The following is a 25,995-nucleotide window of genomic DNA, read 5'->3' as shown; positions in this document are numbered from 1 at the left end:
TTTGTTTCTCACTTAAAAAGCACCGTCACAAAAACATGAAGACACATAATACATTTTTTTCTTCTGTGAATCTCAAGCTTTTGACAACAAGGCCCTCCATTGTCTATAACAATATTTGAAAGCCAGTCACTCCTAGTTTCTGTAATTTAACAGCAGAATTTCAGAAGTTTCAGAAGCTCAATTTAGGTTTCCCATTTTTTTTAAGTGTACATATCATGCTTTTAAATCATTCATTTTTACATATAAATCATACCGTTGTGGTCTATATAAAACATAACTGCAATGCTTGGGTCTGAATTCCTCATTATTATAGCTCCACAGGCCCCTTTTCTACCCCTTTTCTGATGTGCGTCTTTGAGCGACCCGTTTCAAAGCGGCCCCTTTAAATAAAAAGGAGATGCGTCACACCCCGCCCGCTCTCCAGGTCGATGAGTTCACGGTCAGTTCAACTCCCCGCGTTCGGTCATTATTGTAGTTTGATTAGAGATATACGATTATATACGAGAACATTTTTATTCACACGTTAATAAAATGTCAACAACAGAAGACTTGTCCATCAAGCCTTACATATTCGAGCCAGAGCGAGCGAGTTGATAAAGACGACGACGAACCTGCAGAACAACGTCTTCATATGGATATATTGGTATGCGAGTTAACTGTTTTGTGTTATTGGTGAAAGTCGACTATTTCTCTTGTTAAAACAAGCACACTGACAAGATAAATGACTACGGTCTAATCTTACCACAAAAAAAATCTGTATTGACAATACGATACGTTTAGAAAAGCATCAGAAAACAACGCAGCTAAATGACCATTGATGAAACTCAAGAACAATAATACTGCAGATGTGTAACGCTACTTCAAAACAAAAACAAAGAAAGACAAAGGTACTGCTAAACCATGACCACCATGTGTTTTAAGAAAGTAAACTACTTTATTTTTATTAACGATATTTACAGCTTATCGAAATGCTCTGTTCGTCGTCTCCAAAGATAGAAGGAATTTAACGTTACCTCTCATTCAGACGAAGTCAATCGGCAAACCCTTCTTTATACTGGCGGAGGTTGTTGAAGTGTGAATCCTTGAAGTGCTTCAGGTCACTAACGTACATCCAACAACCGAACATTTTGACTTGCCCTCACGTAACTTCTGCATCATTGAGCTTGGACTACAAAATCGGAGCGAGAAATAATAATGGCGGATTGCTCGAAGTGTTGGACCGGTAGTCACTGTCCTTATTTGGCAGTTCCGCTGCAAATACGGTGACGCACGGTGACTCAAAAAACGTCATAGAGAACAGAAAAATCTGAACAGGTTGAAAAATATGACCAAAACAGAATATAAAGATATAAACGAAGCACCTGAAGAGAATAATTTCATCTTTTCTGTACTTATAAACACTCAAAATATACAACAAAATGCATTTAAGGGCTAAAAAACTGGATTTTGCATGATATGTCCCCTTTAACTAATGACTTTTCCAGTTGTTCATGATTGGGTTAGTGATTTTAAAGAATACTTTTAGAATACTATTTCTATTAAAATGTACATCCAGTTCTTTTATATTCCCATGGAGTTTTATGATTATGTGAATTTACATGACTTTTCCATACCTAGAAAATCACACGTTTATAATTTGGCAAAGGAATAAAACAAACAAAAACATTTGTTGAGGGAATTTTTGATTGATTTTTAGTTGTTTTAGCTAATATTAATACTTGTCATAATTGAAATCATTTCAAGTGAGGCCCTTTAGTGGACAACTGGTTTTATTTGCACGCCACAGCCAGATTTTACTTGCGTTTTGTGCTTGCAGCGATAGTTACTTTTACACCATGTGATACTGTTATAAAGCATTATTATAGGTTCTGGCAGTTAAAGCTGGCATGCCAATCTAATTTCAATTGGAAGTTATTGATCCGGCTAAAACTCATTTGTGACCTTTGATCAACAGTTTTGATATGTTCCTCTAATTGCATCTAATGGAACGTGTAATAACGGATCAATTCAACAGACAGATACATTTCCATGGCAAAGCAAGAACACCATGTTCGCCTTTCCATCAGATTTTCCTTCCAATTCCCAACCCTACATATAAAGCTCCTCCAAAATCCCTGACCGTTGTTCTCTTACCTTTCACGATTAAAATAGCCGCAGCCGATAAACTCTCGACATCCGTGTCGACCACGCAGACGTACTTTCCGGCGTGTTTCAGCTGTATATTCCGTATCATCAAATCTCCAGATGTACTCTAGAGATATAAACAACACACACATACGCATTACTATCCACTCAATCAGAAGAGACTTTAAAGCGACGGGAAGATGTGTGAGTAGTTTGCTATTCCCCAGCAAGTGATTCACTAAGTGTAGACACCCTGCTGGGTTTGGGAATGAAAATGTGGCCCAACTCCACAGCTAATGGATGACTTTTGGCAAAGCCTGTTCGCTGCTACATTTGAAATGTCCGTCATGGATAAACATTCCCTCTGGCCAACCCTTAGGCTCCTTCGGCACCGCGCAGAACCCAGCAACCAAGCTCACTCGCTAATTGGCTAATTAGAGCTTAATCACATTTAAGAGGTAGTGTGATTGGATTCAGTGTGCCGAAACCCTGTGATACGAAACTGTGCAAGTGATGAATACTAAATCCACACACGACAATTAAATGACTTTGTTAATCTAATAAAGATAAAGAAAGTTGTTCATAAGAGTGGAGGTGAACTTCACCTACTTCATCTATTCCCTTGATTGACTACTTTTAAAGTAATACTGATATGTCCACAATCATAATGATACATGTAAATATCAAGTAAAAAAGCATCAGAATTATCATATATTATAGTTATACTGTCTTTAATATGGCCAAAATGTAGTCCACAACAAATTTCCTTTCGAGGACAATCAAGTATACTACTACTATTACAAGTAGTTATAATCAAAATGTGTACCTTAATTACTGTAAAGAACTTTTCGATAACTGTTATTTAAATAAACAGCACTATGAGTGGGTACATTTAACCGTTACGTTGTCTTGACATTTTTTTTTTTTTGTAAAACGTGTCTAGGGTCGCTAGCGAACCGAGGTATGTAATAGTGTTAGTATAATTTGTCTACGCAACAATCTTTGGATCTCTAATACATCAATAAGTGCAATTCACCTTTAATGTCGGATACACAATGATGACGTGACGTTTAACTTATATATATGAAGATATGTAGGACAAGTTTAAGTTGATGCCAAGTTTTGTTTCATTTCAAGTTTCCTATTTCATTTCTCTCTGGTTTTATGTATAAGGTTTTTTCTTTAAAAAAAAAAAAAGATTCACCAAATATGTAATAATGATTGGCGAAACACTCACGCATTTAAGGGTTAATACCTACTTTATTTCCCCATCTGTCAAAAATCTTCATTTTAATAGAATAGATTTTTTATTTGATATTCACAGACGGTGATTTGCTTGAATGTTGATATTGTCTGTGAAGTATTCGGCACAGACAACTTCACTAATTTAATAAAAGGCGCTTAGATTTCAAATCAGTTAAATTACATGAGATAAGATGTGCGCTTTTATTTAAAAGATTGTGGTTGGCAAACAAGAGGTAAATCTGCAATTTCAGCAGTCAGGACATTAGGCTACAAATTTAGTTTCATTATGGAAATGAGTTCATCCAAGCTGTGAACTTCATGCTGATAATCCTACAAGACGGGTGGCTTCAGAGAATTCATAAGAACCGGAATATAATTACCGAGAAGAATCACCGGCTTAAATGAAGATGAGTGCGTTTCCTACAGTATGTGTGTGTCCAAATGTCGAACCCCCCCCACATTTTCTTAACATGTTCAGATTCATCATGAAATTATCATAATTTTATAATAGTCAAAGATAATTTTATTTTACCATTGCTTCCACAATGCAGAAAACAAACTCATTTAGATCCTTAAACTATGCAAGAAATCATCTTTTTGATGGCTTTAGGGGTGGTGATTAATGAATCTGTTAAAGGATTGCTCAATTGAGTCATGCACATCCAATATTGACCAGTGAGTCCTCATTAGGGCATTCTCTCTGTCATTACTATTTCCAGAAAGACGTCATTACATCCCAGAGAAAAGCAATCTGAGATCTGACCATTCAAAAGCCTTATGAGGATATTACACTTGAGATCCTGAAAGGCATAACTTTGATGGATTGATTTTTATTCTGTGAGGAGGAGGGAAAAGAAGCTCAAAGTCAACATAGTGGGCTGTTAAGCAGTGGAAGCAACAGCTAAGAAAGTGATAAATTGATTCCTGAAGTCTTCCACATTTTAACAGTAGGTTTGGCTCATAGCTCAATGGAAGTATTGCACAGTAAACTACTGGATGCATCTGTTTAGAATCAGATATTAGAGTATAAAAATTAATTTGTTGTGAGAGTTAGTATATGGTACCATGACATTAAAGGTGCACTCAGTATTTTTTATCTCATTAGAAAGCTTTTACACAAAGAAATTGATTGTTTGGTGAGGTTGAAATGCTTGTTATATGTGGAAAATCTTTCTCCAGTTTTATGACACAACAGACAGAATAAACAGAATATGGGGAGAGAAGATCTCTAATAAAATATGACTTACCCCTCCCACATGCTCATAATGCTGGTCCAGTTTATTGAGGAGCTGCCCATTGAAGGCCCAGGAGAATGAAACATCCAGAGCAGGGTCACAGGAGATCTGGCAGGGCAGTACGATGCTCTCCCCGACGATGATTTCCATGTCAACTGGACCCTGGGTGATTTGTGTGGGATCTGCTCAAAATCACACTCAGCTTTACTCAATGGCCAGTCATAAGGTTGATTCAATGAATATTAAATGAACAATAAATACCTCAATTCTCTTGCTTAACCACAAAATGGAAAGGCTATTTTTTTTTCAACCTGATCTCATAAGGAAAACATTGTTGTAAAGCCTGAAATTGCTCTAATGTACAAGAGTTCTGAGCCTGGAACCAAACCAACCAATCACAACAAAATGCAAAACAGACAAAGGTAAGAGTAAGACAGTGTTTGTATACATGAATGATCTACTAATCCCATGATGAATCATTGCGATGGACTTCTATAGAAGCACATTAACAACCGTGGAGCTCAAAGTAGGTCTGTCTTGAAAGGTTTATACAATATCGCTAAAACCCATTTCTCTTTGGAGAAAATTAATGGGATTTTTACTTCCACCCACTTGGTAGGATGATAAAGCTTTACATATTATTATATATTATTTTAGAGAAAAGACTCACTCTTACGGCACTAAACACACTCTTTTATTTATAAAAAAATATAAACCATTAAAATAAAACAGAATTACATAAGTATGTGTATGGAAGCTTGTTTCTGCCACAAAATTGAACATTTTAAAAGAAAATTGTGACTTTTTATCTCACAATTGCGTGTTTACATCTCGCAATTCTGACTTTATAATATGCAATTCCGACTTTGTATCCCCCAATTGTGTGTTAAAAAGTCATATAAACAGTTTATTTCTCGCAATTGTGACTAAATCACGCAATTCTGAGATAAAAAGTCAGAATTGCAAGATAAAAAAAGTCGCAATTACCTTTTTTATTTTTTATTCTGTGGTGAAAAGCTTTTTTTTGGTAAATCATATAGAAGGGATCGTCCTTTAAAAAAATGGGGTTTAGTTATGTCTACAACTTGCTAGTCAGTGGCAGGTGACATTCTCATTGTAGAGGAGGGCAGCAATTTGGGAGGGAATATTTCTGTTCTGTAAAGTAAAACGTTTAAACAGCGTGATGAACTCTTATTTCAAACAATCAGGGAAAAAACAATTTCTATTTAATTGACATAACCCTTTTTAACTACATCAATGTTTTTACATTTGCCCAATTGCTTCCTTTCAGATTCATATTCAAATCTGCTGGGGCGGAGTTAGCTGTAAAATACTGTGATGTATGGAGTAATCTCAGTAAAACCCAGAGTGCCAATGCAGCGTTCTATATTTTTCTCTAAATTGTGCACGCTCAACCTATAACCTACACCCTCACACAGTCCATTAGTGTAATCCAGGGTAATTGCAATGCCATAAGCGGAGCGTAAAAATGGGTAATTATAACAACACACAAAAAGCCACTGTATCCCATCCCTGTTGAGTTGAGCTGAGAAGAAAAAAAAACCCTGCCAGTTGGAGAGCTGAACCGCATGTAAGCCCCAGAAAGCAATCAAACAACTTTTCTGTCAGAATGCATTATATAAAACACAACAAACTACATGAAACAGAAGCACCTTTGTATTTACTCTTTCAGCTGAATCTATTTGTTGTTCTGGCGTAACTGCCAGGTTAGGATAGAATAGTTCACCAAAAAATACCCTCATGTTATCCCAAACTTGTATGACTTTCTTTATTCTGTCGAATGTTTTTGTCAAACAATGCAAGTCAATGGGGTCCAACAGAATCAACATCCAAAGAGGACAAAAAGTTAGTGTACAAGTAATTCATAAAACTGTAGTGGTTTAAAGTTTTGCTATTACTTTCCTTTAGGGTCCAAATCTCACTAGAGGTAATGCATTGACGTCACTTTTTATACGCTGGAAAACGCCCCCTTAGCTGGACTGAGTGGCAAAAGAGCTGCTGCATGACTGGGGAAATAGGGGGAAACCGCGAATACGCAAGTAAAACAAGCGATTATCCGTTAAACTGAGGTTGCACTCAATATAATGTTCATTACAACTTCCCAAAGATCCATAGATATTGACATGCAGCAAGAAATCCAGTTTCCTGACATTTATATGTGCCTGATTTCGTCACCGGGGAAAACATAAAGCTGTGAACGCTTTATAAAAATACAATATGTCTAAATCCGGATGATTTTTTTCGTCAGTGTTTATTTGAAAACGTCCAATTATGCAGAATATAATGGTTAATATTTAATCGATGAGTTGACAATAATACAACATACACTGCGTCAAAAAGTGTGTATACGGGAGAATTCGGACAATGAAAACGCCCGCGAAATGTGCTGTTTGGCAGGGATCTTTGGAACGTTGTTATGCGTACCTGTAAATGCCTGTAAAGGCCCGAAAACAGGAACTTGTCTGACCACATGCTGTTAGTTGATGGCTTGGCTTTTTAAATGCTAATTTGTTTTGGGACTGGCTCAAGTTTGCCCCAATTCCCCTGCCCCCCTCATTAGTATTCAGGAAAGGTGATAGGCTTTACATTGTGTCAATCTTCAACAAGTGTTACGGAGAGCAGAGTGGAGATGTTACTCCTTTACATAGGGACAATATGGCTCTTAAATCTCTGAGTCCAAACGAAAACAGACTGGTGTATATGGCAAATGAAAGTTTGAAGAGGATATTTGAAAAGCTGGAGATGATGGACATGAGGTTGGATAAGATGGAGGCTGACATCAATGAGCTCAAAGAGGCAAAAGAGGAGCCTGCTTCAAAGAAATTAAAGAGAGCTGGGAATAATTCTGTTGCGGTAAGTTATTTTCTGACCATCACAGTGTCTGCTTAACTTTGTGTGCTTTATTTATAAATCTATTCGAATTGAGCCCTCATACTATGTTGGATTTTTACAGGAAGCTGTATGGAGATTGCACAATGGGGAAAACAACATACACAAATATGACGCACAGAGGTATATCTTTAAAACTATGTTTTTTATAACAGTCTTTTCTTCTAAATTATATTTTTAATCAACCTTCTTTAATTACTGCTTCACAGTCTATCCTCCCCCACAACCTCGAGGTCATAATCTTTTTAATGGCTGTACCGGACATAGATCCTGCTGTTGTTAAAGGTAAGTCACAAGAGAATGTACCAAGGCTACAACTTTTTAACTGTATAGATTAGTTAGTTACAAATAAACATATTCTCCCCCTCTCTATCTCCATCTCTCTAGCATCCTGCAAGCCATATTTTGAAACTGTTAGAAGGGGTTACAGGATGGCCCAAGATGATAACAAAGACAAGATGGAGGACAGCAGGATCATTATGCTCACGAGACAAAGAAAAAGAAGAGTAAGTATAAATACATATAAATCTGAGTAAAAGCCTCAGCCTGGGAGAGGCTCCCATCCCAACACATTTGATATTTTCAGTGGTTTAATTACTTTTTTCCCTCCCATTTTGCAGCTACTGAGCTACAGGACTGGGGTTCCCCAGACAGAGGAAGATGCAGCTATCTGGAAGACTGCAACAGTTGACCACATGTCTGAAGAGTAGGATGCCATATTGGATGGAAAGTCGGTGTGGGTTGTTCGGGTTATTATATTGTTTTACATATATTATACACAGGCCTTATATATTATATGGGGTTATTTATTGTATGACTAATAGTAAAATGTATTCTGTGCTAATGTTTTTTTTTTATTTATAGAGTTTTGACTGTGTGTATATAAATATATATGTCATGTGCCCAGTGTCATTTACAAATAATAAAAATAACAAACTCAACTTTGTCTATCTGATTGTCTTGACATTATAACCATGAACACCAATGACAATGAATATTAATAATGAGTAATAATAAACCCAAATGAGGCCATAAACTGGACCAATAGTGTGGGGGTTTAGAGGAGGGACAAAGCATTGAGCACCCAATCCTATGTAAGATCTCTGACCAATTGAAGGAGGCCACTGCCTTGTGTCCCAAAGGTGTGAAATGCTAATGTTCCCTTGCATTGACCCCGACCTGGGGATTATTCACCATGGTAACTGATGGCCCTAGTGGCTCCCTGCTGTGCCCCAAACTTGGTACATATCCAGGAGTTTTCGGGATTGTGTGACGGGACAGCAAACTCCCGTATACACACGTTTATTTGTGGAGTACACAGGAGTACTCAGGAGTTTTACATGCCCGATTACAGCTCTTTTCACGCAGTGATATAACAATATGTTACAAATACACCCGAAAACAACTACAGCTCCACTCGTTGTAAAATGCAAAAGACTTCGGAGTGGCTACAGAAAAAAAGAGACCCATGCGAAAACAAAGATACATATCAGAAGGGCTTTTGAAAGGTATAATTGTATTAGATTTCAGTTTTAAATGTGCATCTGATTACAGATATGGATGTTTGTATTTCAAAGAGAACCTGTTTTAAGGAACATTAATTAGTTCATGACAATTACACTGTAAATTTTTTTTCAAGATTTGTTATCACAACATATTTTCTTTTAGTTGAGATAACTTATTATTTTGAGTTTCTGATGATTAAATGAATCTCTTTCATTGTATTAACTCACTTTTTCCAGTTCAAGCAATTTAAAATTTTAAGGCAACCCAGGTTACTTACTTTAAGTTAAACCAACAAAATTTTTTTACAGTGTAGTAATCACAACATTTTTTCTTTTGTCAAATCAACTTAAATAATTTATTTAGTTCAGATAACATATCATTTTGAGTTTCTGATGATTAAATCATTCTCCTTCATTGTATTAACTCACTTTTTCCAGTTCAATGAACTTAAAATTAAGGCAACCAGGTTACTTACTTTTTTAAGTTAAACCATCAATATTTCTTTACAGTGTAGAAATTAGACTGCACAGAAATGGAAATTGGACTACAGTAGCCCTAATACACATTAAATATAGTCACACAATGCTGATGTTGTCATGAGAACAAAATTTGCACGGTTTGATGTGATATGATAAGCGATCGTTAGATTTAATCGGCGCGATTTACTGCAAAGCTTTTTTCCCCTAAAATGGTCAGAACAAAAATGGATGTTGTTTGCTTGTTCAGATGACAATTTCCAGGGAAAATTCTTAGTCATACCTCCAAAAGTATAATAAATGATTCTGAATGACAGGGTCCACACCGGCACGGCAAATGATAGCTGCACATTCTCCCCAAAACATTGGATTAATGCGGGCTGTGCCATGCCGTGGCACAACTCACGTAAAGTTGATAATTCCGTGAATGCAGTTGCAGATGGCGGAGATGGTGACAAAGAGGAAAAACTACGGACTGCAGCTTTAAATACCTTTCTTCCTATTAATATGCAGCAATTTGAGGCAGAAGTCGTAGTTAATAGTGAGAATTGGACCCTAAACTAAAGTGTGACCAAGTTTAAGTAATCATTGATCAATTAATGTATAGAGAGTCGAAATCAAAAATGGCATGTTGACGTCTTCACACAAAAACTTCAATTTCACTCTGCTATCATACTAAACTATTCCCTGCACCTGAACATGCCTACTTCCATACTATATGGTAGGCGGAAAATATTATGCAAGCCAGTCAGTATGTCTGAATTCACAGTACTCAAAATAGTAGGCAAAAAGTACCTGTATGACCTACTGCTTCCAGTGAGATTCTGAAGTGTGTATTCACTGGACACTTTACTATCCCATGAGGCCATGAGAGGAGGTGTGAATGTCAGTGAAGCGACGCAACTGATGGAGGTCACATGACATTCAAGTCAAGTCACCTTTTTTATATAGCGCTTTATACAATACAGGCTGTAAGTCAGTTCAGTGTTGATTCAGTTCCATTGTAAAGATCATCAGTTATTAAATTAGTTCATTTCCTGTATAAAGCAGCGATAATGCCATCATCCAGCTCAGTTCCGTTCTCGTGCAACAGCGTCACTACAGTCAGATCAATAATATTGGTGGATGTAGTTCGCCTGAATTGAATTCTATGCAGATTTATACTATATAGAATGAATGTTTTTAACGTTTGTGAAGCAAGTGTCAAAACAAATGAAGTATCTACTATATAGTATGTGTGTTAGACGCAGATGGTGTATAAATTCAGAAGACTACAGTTGAATGATGTACTTTTACGCTACATTTATTTCTTTTTTTGGAGCTTCAAACTATTGGACCTCATTGACTATTCAGTGTATAGACAAAAAGACATACCTCAAATATCTTCTTTTGTGCTTTACAGAAGAAACATTCATTTGGAACAACAAGAGGGTTAGTATATGATGACAGAATTTCCATTCCTGTGGGAACTAAGCCTTTAAGAAACTGTCATGATTTTGATTAATTGTCCAACCAAGAACACAGTTGCCTGAAGCCCCCAGAGTTTGCAGACAAATCACCACTTCTCACAGTTGAATGACACTCTAAAATGACTTGTATCTGCAGGAAAAGCACGGATAAAGCCCAAACCGTAATACGGTTACAGTAATCCTTACCTGTGACCAGCAGTCTTCCCGTAGTGCTGGCCGCACCAAACTGGTTTCTAGCCAAGCAAGCATAGTTTCCCCCGTCCATCTTGGTCACATTTGTAATTCTAAGCGTTCCATCAGGGAGAAAAGTTATCCTAAAGGAGAGAACCACAATCCTATCAAATCAAATTGAAACTTGGTTAACTCATAATGGAGCTACATTCCCGACTACAAATGTGTTTTATCTTTTGGGAACAGTAGAAATGTGTTAAAAAGAACATAATGTGTTTCTTTTGAATGGCACATAAATCTTTGCGCATCGCACACTCTCCGTGTCTCTGTGCTGCCCGAGAGCGATGAAGCTGAAGAGTGTGCACTCACACCAAACAGACATTCAAACGTAGAGCCGACAAGCTATAACAGCGGGCTCATTATTTGAATCAGATTACATTCCGACCCTTCATGACTATTTCCTGAACATCTATCTATCTATAAATTACAGGAACGTCTGTCTGTCTGCGTGTGCGTGTCTGTTAATCGCATATCTCTGGAACCGTTAGTCCGATGGGTCTCAAACTTAAAGAGCCCCTATCATAGCATTTGAAATGTTCCTATTTTTGTTTTAGGAGTTCCCAAAAACAGTTTAACATGCATGCAAGGATAAAAAAAAACACTTAATTTGTCTTATAATATGCATTTATTTTTAACTGATTTGCTCACCGACTCCCAAACGATTCATACAACGACTCATTTTTCCAAACCACTCCTTTGCGTGACGCTAATCGGCGGTGATTGGTCTGATGACAGACCCAGTCACGCATAAACATATTGATAAAGCACTGCAGTACTACAAGACGCTCTATTCTTTATGACAAGTCCAATAACAGCGGCAAACATTTCACATATTTGAAAAAAAAAATTGACATTGGAGACCTAGAAGCTGCGCTGAGCGTAACTTACACACACACACAGATACACGCACACACACATACTGCCCCGACGCAACAAAACCGTTCAAAACCCATAAAAGCAACAATTATTAATAATACTTACAGGTTGTGATTCGAAGGAGGAAGCTGATCCATATACACTGGGTAAGTAAGTTACTGAGCCCTCCTTCAGGAACAACCGCTTGCGAATCCACATTTGAATTCATTTATGTTTTTGAACGATTAATTAAAATGATGAGAACACAATCGGGCTATACTGTTGTGATATCGTTGCAAATATGAACTCTAACCACCGATTCTTCACATGCTTGTCCCTGGACAATGAAAACAAAGTGGCTGAACTATCTTTGCATTGTAGAACACAGCGTCTTCTCGACGTGATGCTATGATCAAGTATTTGAATGTGTAGACTTCAAGTTTACACTTCCGTCTGCGCGCAGTAACTGGGCGCGGCCAGTATGTGTCTACGTCACTACGAACCAGCTAATGACTCGTTTCAAAAACAATTCATTTCATAGACTCAGAGTCGACTCTCACTTTGTAAAGACAATAACTTTATATACGATGCACTTTCAGATATAAATCTTTGCAGGATGTTTTCATTCCCTTAGAGCTATATTCCACACCACAGTAATTTTCAAAAATCCATGATAGGGGCTCTTTAACAAGTGTCTTGCTACGGGCACGAGTAAGTGCAGTGCTGAGTTTGACGTTGTTTGGATTAGAAATGCAAAAGATATCCCTAAATACGGGCATTTTGCACTAGTACTCTTAATCTTAAAAAAAATACAAACCTTATTTTCCTCATGCGCAAGTTAAGTGTCTATCATTTGAAGTGCTTTCAATTTTATTGAATTGCTATTTACCTGTAACTGTCATCTGTGACTGTGACACATTAACCCTTTACAATAACTGCATATAACAACTGTAGTTTACATCTAGACATTAATATTAAATATTTTCAATGATTTCAAGGTGTATTTTTTAGGGATGTGTGTTATATCTACTAGAGCTTTGCCTGACGCACACGTCTCTTTTGCTCATCAATATGAAATATTACTACAATTTAATAATTTTAAATTTTAATTTATTCCTGTGATGTTAAAGCTGAATTTTCAGCATCATTCCTCCAGTCTTCAGTGTCACATGATCCTTCATAAATCATTTTATGATGACGATTTGCTGCTCAAGAAACATTTCTTATTATTATCAATGTTGATAATGTAGCAATTGTGCGGCTTAATATTTTTGTGGAAACTGTGATACAGTTTTTTTTATTGATGACCAGAACGTCCAAAAGAACAGCATTTATTTGAAATATAAATCTAATGTAACAAGGTAAAAGTCTTTTCTGTCACTTTTGAGGAATTTATTGCATCCTTGCTCAATAAAAGACTTAAAATTATGAATTTTTGAAATGAAATAAAAGACTAATAAGTATTGCTAATATATATATACTAAGGCAATTATATTATTTTGATGACATATTACTATGATAAGTGCAAATATGTTTCCCTAGTCTTCCAGCATTTTTCTAATGTTACAATCACCCCTGTAATGGTAACTTATTGTATAAAAAATACAATGTAAAAATGTAATGGTACAATTACTGATGGCACTTGTATAGCAGTGTGTGATATGAAAAAAAAAACCAAACAAACATGTAAAATATCTTATAATTGCCCGTGGTCTCAAATACATGTCCACAGCGATTCACAATGCATCATCTAAAGTACCAGAGAGCAAACGCTGGTATCCATCCCAGTACTGGAATGTTAATGTCCTAATGCACAATTCCCCGTCAAGGCGCTTACAGTTAAATTGGACTGCGGCTGTCTCACCAAACGCTCTCAAAACAAACAACTGTGGCTTAATGCAAATCTATTGTTTTCCCACAACAGTTCTCCACCCTTGACAGGATTTGCCCCATACTATTTAATCCAACTTCATTATAAAAAGAGCCAAGCTTGCGATCCACCGTGCTTCCTCAAGTGGCCTCCTACCAGGATTCATTTCACCCTTGACAGACTCAACCCAAAATGACGAGCGACCTCCTGCTGGCCGGGCCTAATGGCCTGCTTCATAATTCATGAGTGTTATGGTCAGTGAGCTACCACAATTGGCAATGCAGCTTCCTTTTGATAACTGTTAAGTTGCAGTGTGTGCACAGATAGTGTGAACATAGCAGGGCTCCTGGGGTGAAGCCTTGTATGAATGGATGGTTGGGAGGAATTAAGGACAAGAAAAGAGAGAGAAAGATTGAATCCGTACCTCTCAGTGCTCTGCAGCGGTTCATTACCTTTCCTCCACAGGCTGACTGCTGTGGGAAAGGCCTGCGGTCTGCACTCCATGGTGACTGTGCTGCCCGTCTTGGCTTTAAGCAGAGCTCTAAGGGGGCTTCTGGAAAAGTCTGGGGGCGAGGCTGTGGAAAAACACAGGGCAAAGAGAGTCAAACTGCCGCCTCAGGCACGGATGCCCTGCACACATAACTGCTGGACAGCAGGGCTGAAAGCAGTGTTGTGTGTGTGCTCTTCTGATCTACTTTAGGACCACCTTAGCATTTTCTCTTAAAGAAACAGTTCATTGGAAATTCTGGAGGGACTTTGCTTGAGTGCTATCTGTGTTGTTTTAGCGATTCAGTAGGAATTATGCAAATCAGGTAAGAAAATTAGGGATGAATCCAATTTGCACGCTGCAGTTTCCCCATCATGCTGTGTGGTTCTGAGCGCTAGGTTTTGTCAGATGCAGTCAACCATTCTTTATTGGGATAGTCCAAAACATTTTTAAATCTTACTTTTGGGATACAATTTTTCCCATTATTTTACCTTTTCTTAGGATAAAACATGCACTTTATTTCACGTGAAATGAGATATAATGCTTTTCACTGAGCAAAGTTGGCGTATTTGATGAATTACTGCTGCCATCATCAACAGAATGTGTGTGTGTATATATATATATACACACACTCACCTATAGGATTATTAGGAACACCGATTCAATTTCTCTTTAATGCAATTCTCTAATCAACCAATCACATGCCAGTTGCTTCAATGCATTTAGGGGGTGTGGTCCTGGTTAAGACAATCTCCTGAACTCCAAACTGAATGTCTGAATGGGCAAGAAAGATGATTTAAGCAATTTTGAGCGTGGCATGGTTGTTGGTGCCAGACTGGCCGGTCTGAGTATTTCACGATCTGCTCAGTTACTGGGATTTTCACGCAAAACCATTTCTAGGGTTTACAAAGAATGGTGTGAAAAGGGAAAAACATCCAGTATGCGGCAGTCCTGTGGGCGAAATTGCCTTGTTGATGCTAGAGGTCAGAGGTGAATGGGCCGACTGATTCAAGCTGATAGAAGAGCAACTTTGACTGAAATAACCACTCGTTACAACCGAGGTATGCAGCAAAGCATTTGTGAAGCCACAACACGCACAACCTTGAGGCGGATGGGCTACAACAGCAGAAGACCCCACCGGGTACCACTCATCTCCACTACAAATATGAAAAAGAGGCTACAATTTACAAGAGATCACCAAAATTAGACAGTTGAAGACTGGAAAAATGTTGCCTGGTCTGATGAGACATTCAGATGGTAGAGTCAGAATTTGGCTGAGAACATGATAAAAATTTTGTTTTTTACTTTTACACCAATTAGAATGAAAATTCACCTTTGCCATCACAGAAATAAATTCAATTTTTAAATATATTCAAATAGAAAATAGATATTTTAAACTGTAATAAACTGGGACGGCAGTGGCTCAGTGGTTCATGTAGTTGTCTACAATCCCCAGTTCCACTTGACCAAGTGTCGAGGTGTCCATGAGCAAGACACCTAACCCCAACGAGCTGGATGACACCTTGTGTGGCTGACACCGCCGTCTATGTGTGAATGGGTGAATGTGAGGCAATTTGTAAAGCACTTCGGTGGCCATGGGTCTGTTGAAAGGACTATATAAATGCAGTCCATTTACCATAATATTCCGCAATATTACCGTTTTTTTACTGTATAAATGCAGCCTTAGTGAACATAAGAGACGTCCTTCAAAAACATTAAAAACAAATGTCCAGACCCAAAAATTATAAATGTAATAAATCATAAAAATATGTCCTTGTATGAAAAGTAACTTGCTAAAAGCTTTTCTTTGTGAGTGTACCATCCCATTCAAAATCCCCCTAAACCCATTTAAGCAAGGGATGACATCAAGCCATGCTGGTATTTCACAGACAGCTGACACCAGTGTTGATATAAGTTATCCAGCTTTTAAAGTAGCCCTTATATGCAAGTCATTTTCCGAAAAGCGGTGACGTAACACTAAGAGACTAGCACTAATTGGGTCTAATGTATCTCCTCTGCCGAGAAGCAGCGTTTATCCAATGCTGTGAATGGGAAATCCGCTCATGCACTGTCATAGCGAACACGCTGTGCCCTAAAGCATTGTTAAATAGCATCTCTATTACCTAATTAGACCGTGGAGGGTTCCTGGCACCTCCACAAATATCATTAGAGAAGGCCAGTGAAGGAATTGGCTACAGTCAGAAATCAGAGGTGACCTCTACCCACTTTACACCATCTCTCTCTCTCTCTCTCTTTCCCCGTGTCTATGTGTGAGCTGATGACAAAGATCTTTCTCTGGTCTTTGTCACTGTCTACTTAAATGTTTTTCCACCAGTGAACCCCTCAGTCGTGGCTTTGTCATGTTGTCAACAGAGCGGCCACAGTTTCCTCATCTCCCACCAGCCAATCAATAGTGGATTAACATTACTAAAAAGTCACAGTGCCACGCCACTCCTCTCTAAACGCAGCTGAATCAATGCTCTTATGGGAAACGTTGAAAAGAGGGCAGCTCCTTGGTGTGAGAGTCCATTTCAGGAGTTTATTTGCCTGTGAAGACTTCAGAGCAGCTCCAGTGTTCTTATATTTATAATGATCCATATTGCGGATTGAACTTCATTTTTTTTTGCAAACTACACTAACCCAGGGACTTGGCTACATGAAAAAACAAAACAACAAAACTTCAAGACAATTTAGAAACATTCCTTTTGTTAAATTCTAGTCATATTTTACTCCATCTAAGGGTAAGCTAATCTTGAAGTTGATCTTAATCTTTTTAGAACTGATATGTACAGGCTGCACATAACTGAAAACACTAACGGCACTCATAAATATGATTATTTTTGCGCTTTTCGCTCTTTCTGATTGAAAAGCAAAGTCGACACATCTGAGGTCGAAGTGTGCATCCGGAGTGTGTGATTGGCTGCCGACGCTGGAGAGGCACGAGTCTACGCCATCTGGTTCTCTGCATTTATTCATGAAAAAGGAACTCTTTTAACTCAATCGCTGCGCTTTATTACGCTTGAGATCGCATTACAGTGGAGAATTTCAGATGTCATTTCAACGCTGTTCCTTCAACTCTGCATGTTCAGCGTTGCGTTCGGAAATGTGCTGTAAGTGTGTGTTTCCTCAGCACAGTAACACAAAAGTGTCCTTTCATTTTCCCCACAATGCTGTCAGTGCTGGACACATTGAAAATGTAGGAAGGGAAGTGAATAACACTCATGATTTGGGAAAGGAATAACGGTCATGATAAAATAAAATACAATTTGAATATTGTTAACATTTTTCCACCTTTGAATATTTCACCAACTGCGCAATCTTTATAGCAGCACATCTGCAAAATCTTAATTTATTTTATCTACTCTAGTCTTAAATTGGTAACCAACATGTTAAAAACATTTTGAAATGCCATAGTTATTATTATGGATGTAACGATTCACTCAACTCACGATGCGATACGATTCATGATACCGGTTTCACAATACGATTTTCTCACGATTTTTCTTTTTTTTTAACATTTCTACCATTATCATTTCTTTTTCACTTTGAAATATTTTGTCAAATAATAAAACTACATTGAAAAAAAAATTCCCTTCAAGTCAATGTTTCTGTCTGTCTGGTCAAGAGGCTGGACACTGGTACCTTCGCACATTAAGTAAAAGACTGTAAAATTAGTACCACATTGCCAGGCGTTTAACATTGTAATAAAGGAAAGATTTTAATTTTGTCATAATTTGTATCATTAAACTAGAAAGAGTTAAAAAACAGAACACATTAAGCAAAATATGCCATAACCATCAACAAATTATTTAAAAAATAAAGAAATCCATGTACACATTTAGAGAAAGAGATACTAAAATAAATACAACACATGGTTGCCATGGAAACACTGACGCACCTTGTGATCTCCGTAGCTCTCACACTTGTCATATTAATGACTTTAACGTGAAAACGGAGGTGATTATTAGTCTACGAAGAGTCAAAATGCCACCACACCTCTGATTTGAATTAGTCAACGTCTACGCTTGCCGTCGCCATGTGTTTGACAGCATGTGCACTCAGTCTATGGCACACATTGGCGCGGTGCGGGCGGAGCAAACCAAGCATTTTCATGTTGTGTGCATAACTATGAGTGCTCACACAAGCTCAAGTTCCTTAGGAATGAAGTGAAAACACTCGCTAGGTTCGCGCAAATTTGTGCTCGCTCCTATTGTGCCTGTAAAGCGAGGTTCACAACTTCACAGTAGGCTATTCAGTAAACGCCCCTGCTGTTTAAAACGTGTATCGCAACTAGTTTAACATTTCAACCGACTTGAATCGTCACTCATTTTTATCGATTTTCAACCGGTTGCGAGTGAATCCTTACATCCCTAGTTTTTATAATACTTTTGAGAGGATGATATCATTTGTGGCAAGGTAAATGAAAGTTACTTCAGAAGTCTTTCATTCAATATTTATATATATATATTTTTTTTTTGCAAATGAGAAATATATGTCATATACATTGTCTTGAAACAATATAAAAAAATCACAATTTATTTAAGGGAAATGAATAGCAGTCATGATAATATATATATATATATATATAAATTATTTGATTTTTGTTGTGGTTTCTAGAACGATTGTAAATGTTGTACTGCAACGTTTTTAAATGTAAAAATATTTTTTGAGTTTGCTGGGATGGAGCGGCAAAGTGAACAAAGGTGCAAGATAATTGGTAATGAAGAAGTATAGGAGGCTCTCTTACCCAACACCACCAGCTCAGCACCAAAATAAATGATTCCGTGTTTGTTCTCAGCGACGCACTGATACATGCCAGCGTCGGAGAGGTTTACAGAGCTGATTGTCAGGGCTCCGTTCTCGATCTGTATCCTGTCCTGTGACACAGAAGAGCAAGCAATGAAAAGCATTTAAAAATAGCTGTGCATTCAACTCAAACAACAGAGACTGAAGTAGTCATTATATGATCAATAAAACTGTTATATACATTTAACAGAGCTCTCCTGCTGAGGTTTAAACTGAGGATCATTGCACTGTCAACCCAGATCTTTTTACAACTACAACACCATTCCTCTTTGCGCTGCTTGAGTTTTACCTCGGCTGCCAGCAGTTCTCCATTCTTCAGCCAGCTGTATGAAGGCTTGGGCTTGCCATTGGCCTTACACTCCCAAAACAATCTCTCATCAATTGACAAAGCGTTGTCTCGCATCGTCTGAACCCACTGAGGTTTTGCTAAAACAGAGAAGAAAAAAAGGTACATTTTATTGTATATTTTTATATTTGCTATATATAAACACAATTTTTGTGTCCCCAAAGCAGCAATTATCTGATCAAAAATAGAGTAAAAACAGTAATATTGTGAAATATTATCACACATTTAAATGTATTTCATTCATATGATGGTAAACCCTATGATGGTATTACTCCAGTCTTCAGTGTCACATGATCCTTCAGAAATCACAATACTGCTAATATGCTGATTTGATGTACAAGAAACATTTCTTATTATTATCAATGTTGAAAACAGTTGTGCTGCTTATTGTTTTTGAGGAAACTGACACATTCAGGTTTCTCTGACAAATAGAAAGTTCAGAAGACCAGTATTTACTTGAAATAGAATCATTTGTAACATTATAAATGTCTTTACTGTCTCTTTCATCAATTTAATCCATTCTTGCTGGAGTGGCCTAGCCAGTCTCCAGACCTTAACGCCATAGAAAATTTGTGGAGGCAGTTGAAAGTCCATGTTTCCCCGAAACATCACTGCTCTAGAGGAGATCTGCATGGACGAATGGGCTAAAATACCAGCCACAGCGTGTGCAAACCTGGTGAAGACTTACAGGAAACATTTGACCTCTGTCACTGCCAACAAAGGTTATGTTACAAAGTATTGAGTTGAACTTTTGTTATTGACCAAATACTTATTTTCCACCATAATTTACAAATAAATTCTTTAAAAATCCTACAATGTGAATTCCTGGATTTTTTTTTTTTCATATTGTAAGTGTACCTATGATGAAAATTACAGACCTCTCTCATCATTCTAAGTAAGAGAACTTGCACAACTAAATACTTTTTGGCCCCACTGCATATGGAGACAATCATATCATAGAGACTTGGAGTTGTGCTGTTTTGATCCAGCAACTACCTAAATATACAATGATTTCAGAGTTTAGCCTTCCTAAGGACACTCTTTTATCTGATTAACTGAGAGCTCAAAATGTCAATAATTACTTGATCTATCGGTCTTCCTGCCAATGGAAAAGGTGACAGGTTTCCATTCATGCCGCCAGTTCTGTCTGAATTCATGATTGAACCATCTCACGGTTCTATAATGTGACACTCTCTTCGTGTTCTGCGCAGATTCACACACGGCCCATGTAAGCATGCCCATAGATTAATCATCAATCACTATTCCTGCTAACATCGCTTGCAGGTTTTGTGGCAACTAAGCACTTAACTGAGAAAACTGATCAGCTCTGCTCAAGAACTAATTAAATCAAGGCATCTCTGAAACGCACGAGTTAACCCTGCAACTGTAACCAATTCCTTTTTTCCGAGCTTTGGCCTTTTTCAAAGAGTCTGCATTATACAAGGCCGCTCGCACTCTGAAAGCCCAGGGAAGAAAAGCTTTCATGTTTTGCATCGTTCGTGGAGGCCAGGTCTTTTCAGGAGGTCGAGGGTGCACCTGCACCTCTAACCTTCTGAATAAGTCATATATAAACCTTGAACTCGCATTCACCATAACCACATTTCATCAGGGAGCTGGACTTAGAAATGGTGTGTACACAGAAATGAGTGGAAAGAACACCTTTGAAATCCCATCTGTCCGGTGCAATAAACCAGTGCTGATTTGGACTAGAGTTTTGTTTGTATTGTACTTCACTAATGGGTTTTCCCTTCTTTGAATATATCCATTTTATATGAATCAATAACCCACCACATGTGAAAGGTTCCCAAGATATCGAATAGCTGTTCTGCCATCAATTATCACAGGAATTGTTTGCTGTTTTCATGTTGCTATTCAATCGGCAGCCACTGCACACTTTAATTCTGTGTGTATCTGGTGATCTCCACATCATTAGGACGAGGCCTGTTCTTCTAGTTATGTCGATGGAAAATGGCAGGCCCAATGGAGGTAAGAGTCATATCTCATCCAGACTCCAGACAGACCTACAATTTGTCCATATTGAACCGATGTCTCTTTGAAACAAACTTTGGTGTTAGATTTGGAACTGAAGTTTGATCTTATAAAACTAAGACAATAATGAATAAATTGGAGAGTAAAATGGCTTGATAATTAGAGCTGACCTAATTGCAGCATCTGAATTGATAATAACGAGTACCGTTATTAACTAAAATATAATGCTAATGAATAACACACCAGAGGTGAGATAATGAGTTCTTCATGCATGTTTGCTATCTAATCATCTATATCTATCTGATTACTCTTGCCATTTGACATCTTTCTGGATCAACAAAAGTGTCTCAAATTATAGCATTTAGCACTGCTGAGACTTGGCACGACGCAACATTACTCTGCCAAATCCATTACGTGAGCTCAGTTTGTTTTGATCTTAACTACGCGGTCATGGACAATATAAGAAAGTCCAGACAGGGCAGAAAGTAATCAGAAAGAAATTCAATGCAACTGTAAAGTGACTGAACTGGCAGGGTTCCTCACAGTAAATGCTGGCGAGAAGTTGAATGGTTATGACAAAAATAATAAACAATGAGTGTTTTAAATTATTAGCAAGAATTAATTTCAATGACAGAAGAAACAACGTGGCAGAGACAGGCTTCTGTAACTCCTACTAATATCCAACCAATGTGTAACAGTACTAGGAAATAATAAAATGGATTAATACAATGGGTTACACAACTAAACCATGTGTAGAACAACAGCACCACAGACACTATACTGTATATTTAGTCCAATATATTTTCAGTCTGTATTTACAATATATTCTTTCAGAAATATTACAGTAGAAATTGCGGTTACACTTAATTTTAAGGTGACGTAGTGACATTGTACTAACTCATATAAATACTGAGTAATATTAATTGACTACATATGTAGTACCCTAAACCAAACCTTAACCATTACTCTATAGTAAGTACATATGTACTTACTGTATAGCAGTGTTGTAATCGAGACCACCTCACTCGAGTCCGAGTCGACACCGAGACCAGAGAGAGTCGAGTCCGAGTCAAGACCGAGTCCATAGAGAGTCGAGTCCGAGTCGAGTCCGAGACCAGAGACGGTCGAGTCCGAGTCGAGACCGAGACCAGTGAGGGTTGATTACCTAATTTACTTTTATTTACTTAGAGAAATCCTTTTTTTTGTTTTTTACTGAATTTACTTAAAAAATATGATCAGTTTAGGGTAAAAAGGCCACATAGTAGGTGGTGTTAAAAGTAATTTTATTACAATTTTTCATGCGCAGTTGCGCACTAGAAAATCACCAATCACTGGGCGTGTCAATCAATTTAAAGAAATATTTTATTAACATACATTAATAATCATGAAAAATATTTTTAACTGAACTCGAGTGGACTCGGGAATAATTCCGAGTCCTAAAAAAAAAATGTTCAAGTACGAGTCAATTCCGAGTCCAAATGGACACGAGTCCATGACAAGACCAAGACCATTAAAATATGGTCTCGAGACCGAGTCCGAGACGAGTCCGAGTCTCCAGTACTACAACACTGCTGTATAGAGTAACGGTTAAAGGGATACTCCACTTTTTTTGGAAATAGGCTCATTTTACAACTCCCTCAGAGTAAAACAGTTGAGTTTTACAGTTTTCGAATCCATTCAGCCGATTTTCGGATATTTAGAAGAATATCAGTAACCAGACCGTTTCTGGTCTCATTGACTTCTATAGTAGGAAAAAAATATACTATGGTAGTCAATGAGACCAGAAACTGTCTGGTTACAGATATTCATCTAAATATCAGAAAATCGTCTGAATTGATTCGAAAACGGTAAAACTCAACTGTTTAACTCTGAGGGAGTTGTAAAATGAGCCTATTTCCAAAAAAAAAAAAAAAAAAAAGAAGTGGATTATCCCTTTAAGGTTTAGTTTAGGGTTAGTTACTTGTAATTTTTATAGCAAAAAATTATCATACCACATTCACTAAAGATACAGTAAAAATACTATGAGTGAAATAATCATACCGTGAAAAGACAGTCGTCCTTGCACAGTGTTTTTTCCCATCTTGTTCTCAGCCACACATTCATAGCCTCCGGCGTCCTCCTGCTGGAAACTGGGAATCTCCAGGACTACATTTGAGTTCTTCATCTTCACCTTGCTGGGAAACGGCACTCCATTCGCTCTCCTCCACGTTATCTCTGGAACTGGGCTGAATGTGTGAGAAACTACGGTGAGTAATCTTGCAATAGCAAAAAGAGAAAAATGAAAAAGCTACACAGAGCAGAAAAAAAAGAGATAGGGAAACAGAAAAGATGAAGATAAAGAATGGGTATTTTGTATAATTTTATTATTTTGTAGATTACTGTCGTTCCTACTCATATCCCAGCTCTAACATGCTAAATGAGAAACATTTCCTCATAAGACACCATCTCATTTCTTTTTGCAAGGGAAACGTATATGGCTCATCCACTAATGGGATCAATTGAGACAGAAAAATTGCCTCAAGGCAAAAACTAGACTGTTATACGGTATTTCCCAAACAGATTTTGACAAGCATGTTTAAAAGGTGGCGAGAAGAGGTGGAGAAGGGCCAAGTTGAAAAACACATTAAGCTCAATGACAGAGTACTATTAAAAGTCGGGCATCGGTAACTACAAAAAGGTGCAGAATTCCACTTACTTCCCCAAAGCAAAACACTCAAGTGTCACAACTGATCCCTTTGCAGCCGGAACCATGTCAGAGAAATGAACCTCTATTTTCGGCTCATATTCACCCATTACGCCTATGAGAGGAAAAAAAAAAACATTGTTATTTTTCCATTCATAATTCATTTACTGATTATGTATAATAAGAGAGACTACTGTATATTTTATGATAAACACGAAACAGTGTTAGTAGGTGAACGGCTTCTTCTCCCGAGAACAAGCGGCTAAAACAAAGGCAACAAATAATTCATACCAATCTGGAGTCTGACACTACGAGGTGTGGTGTTTGCTGCAGTTTTTACAGTGTCTGTAAATATTTTATATAGCCATTGTTTATGTTTACTTCATGACAAAGTATGTTTAGGACTGTGAAAGCATTTCTTGGAGAGTAAACTGGGCCGTTCATGCTAAAAAATGCTATGTAAAACTAATTTACACTGTCATGTTAAAAAAAAAGTGTTTGCATGCTGTCAAGTCAAAACCAAAAGAAAGTGTTTTCTGTGTTGCTATCAAATCCTAAGCAATTTAAATTGGTCTAAAGATGCATTTCTGTTTTTGTTGATTTTATATGCACTTTACATTTCAGTTTAGTTTTCATATTTTCTGTAATTATAGAATCATCTGAAGAATCAACAGATTTGGACAGATTTTAGGCAGCTAACAAGGACGCATTTAACTTTAAAAGCCCTCTACACATTTGTACCAGGTAAAACATTTAATATAATGTAATTATTAAAGTATGTGCATATGTATATAAACTTTTTCTTTAGTTTTAGTCAGGGGGTGGGGTGTTCATCAATGCTTTGAAGTCAAGCTATTTTGAATCAGTCAACCTAACCATGAAACCAAATGAAATCCGACTGCTGTAAATTATCCCGCTACTCTGATTTATTTTCGAAAAAACAACATTTGTATATTCCACCATGGGAATGAAACTCATGTCCAAAAAAATAAAGCTTTAATGATTCAGCTTCTGCCTACTTAACTGCCCACTGAAAAAAACATTGATATTTACCATCCGTTCGTAGTACCAGAGGGGTTGGGGAGCTGAGGACTTTGCCTTTAGTGATGCGGTTCACCACCACGCACGTGTAGTTACCCACGTCCGAAGGCTCCACTTTGGCGATGTAAAGGTTTCCCGTCTCCTGAGAGACAAAGCGACGATTGTCTTGCTGAACAAAGTAAGGGTACTCGTTAAAGACCCATGCAAATGAGAGATCTGGAAAGGAGATGGGACACAGAACATTTATAATTCAAAACAATATGAACTAAGCTTGCCAAACACTCTTGGGAACTTAAATGAGAAATTCTTTGTACTTTTTGGTATTATCATTGGGGCACCAATTCTACTTTTCTCTCCAAAATCATCATAGGGTATGAGAAGAGAATATATATATATATATATATATATATATATAGTACCCTAGTTTTGAGCCTAGCTGAAAAACGGTTGGTTTTTATGGGCGTCTCGCACTGAAGACTTGGAAGTAAACGCCCACTGCTGTGAGTGGATAACAGTTTTGCATATTATAATGGCTTTTATTGGACTAACAACATTTTCAGTTCTGAAACTTGAAAAGGATATTCTTATTATATGATGACCTCTTAGATGTCAAAAGCTCAAGGAAAATGTGATTTCTCAGTTCATCACCCCTTTAATATCTCTGAAGTATATTTTCATGAATATTTTCATTTTTTTATCACACCAGGGTGACTTAACATTAA

The 25,995-nt window shown here is 37.4% G+C and overlaps 1 protein-coding gene and 1 long non-coding RNA gene across 2 annotated transcripts in view; one reads left to right on the top strand and one right to left on the bottom strand.

Annotated features, from left to right (window-relative positions):
• The window catches only part of cntn3a.2 (contactin 3a, tandem duplicate 2), an 81,260-nt gene that overhangs the window by 17,222 nt on the left and 38,043 nt on the right, over window positions 1–25,995 (bottom strand). The window contains exons 6-14 of the mRNA XM_039652879.2: window positions 25,286–25,489; window positions 24,245–24,347; window positions 23,590–23,774; window positions 19,504–19,640; window positions 19,156–19,285; window positions 14,346–14,496; window positions 11,152–11,279; window positions 4,617–4,786; window positions 2,134–2,251 (exon numbers count right to left, since the gene is read on the bottom strand). Of these exons, the coding sequence (XP_039508813.2) occupies window positions 2,134–2,251; window positions 4,617–4,786; window positions 11,152–11,279; window positions 14,346–14,496; window positions 19,156–19,285; window positions 19,504–19,640; window positions 23,590–23,774; window positions 24,245–24,347; window positions 25,286–25,489 (1,326 nt within the window). The remainder of the gene's footprint in view (window positions 1–2,133; window positions 2,252–4,616; window positions 4,787–11,151; window positions 11,280–14,345; window positions 14,497–19,155; window positions 19,286–19,503; window positions 19,641–23,589; window positions 23,775–24,244; window positions 24,348–25,285; window positions 25,490–25,995) is intronic.
• Window positions 7,732–8,455, top strand: LOC148970555 (uncharacterized). The gene is made up of 3 exons (XR_016148118.1): window positions 7,732–7,799; window positions 7,902–8,020; window positions 8,135–8,455. It is a non-coding gene; the product is annotated as an uncharacterized LOC148970555 (long non-coding RNA).

The sequence above is a fragment of the Pimephales promelas genome, chromosome 20 (genome assembly GCF_988280905.1).
Source record: "Pimephales promelas chromosome 20, fPimPro1.hap1.1, whole genome shotgun sequence".
NCBI lineage: Eukaryota > Metazoa > Chordata > Actinopteri > Cypriniformes > Leuciscidae > Pimephales > Pimephales promelas.
This window is presented reverse-complemented; position numbering and strand designations above follow the sequence as displayed.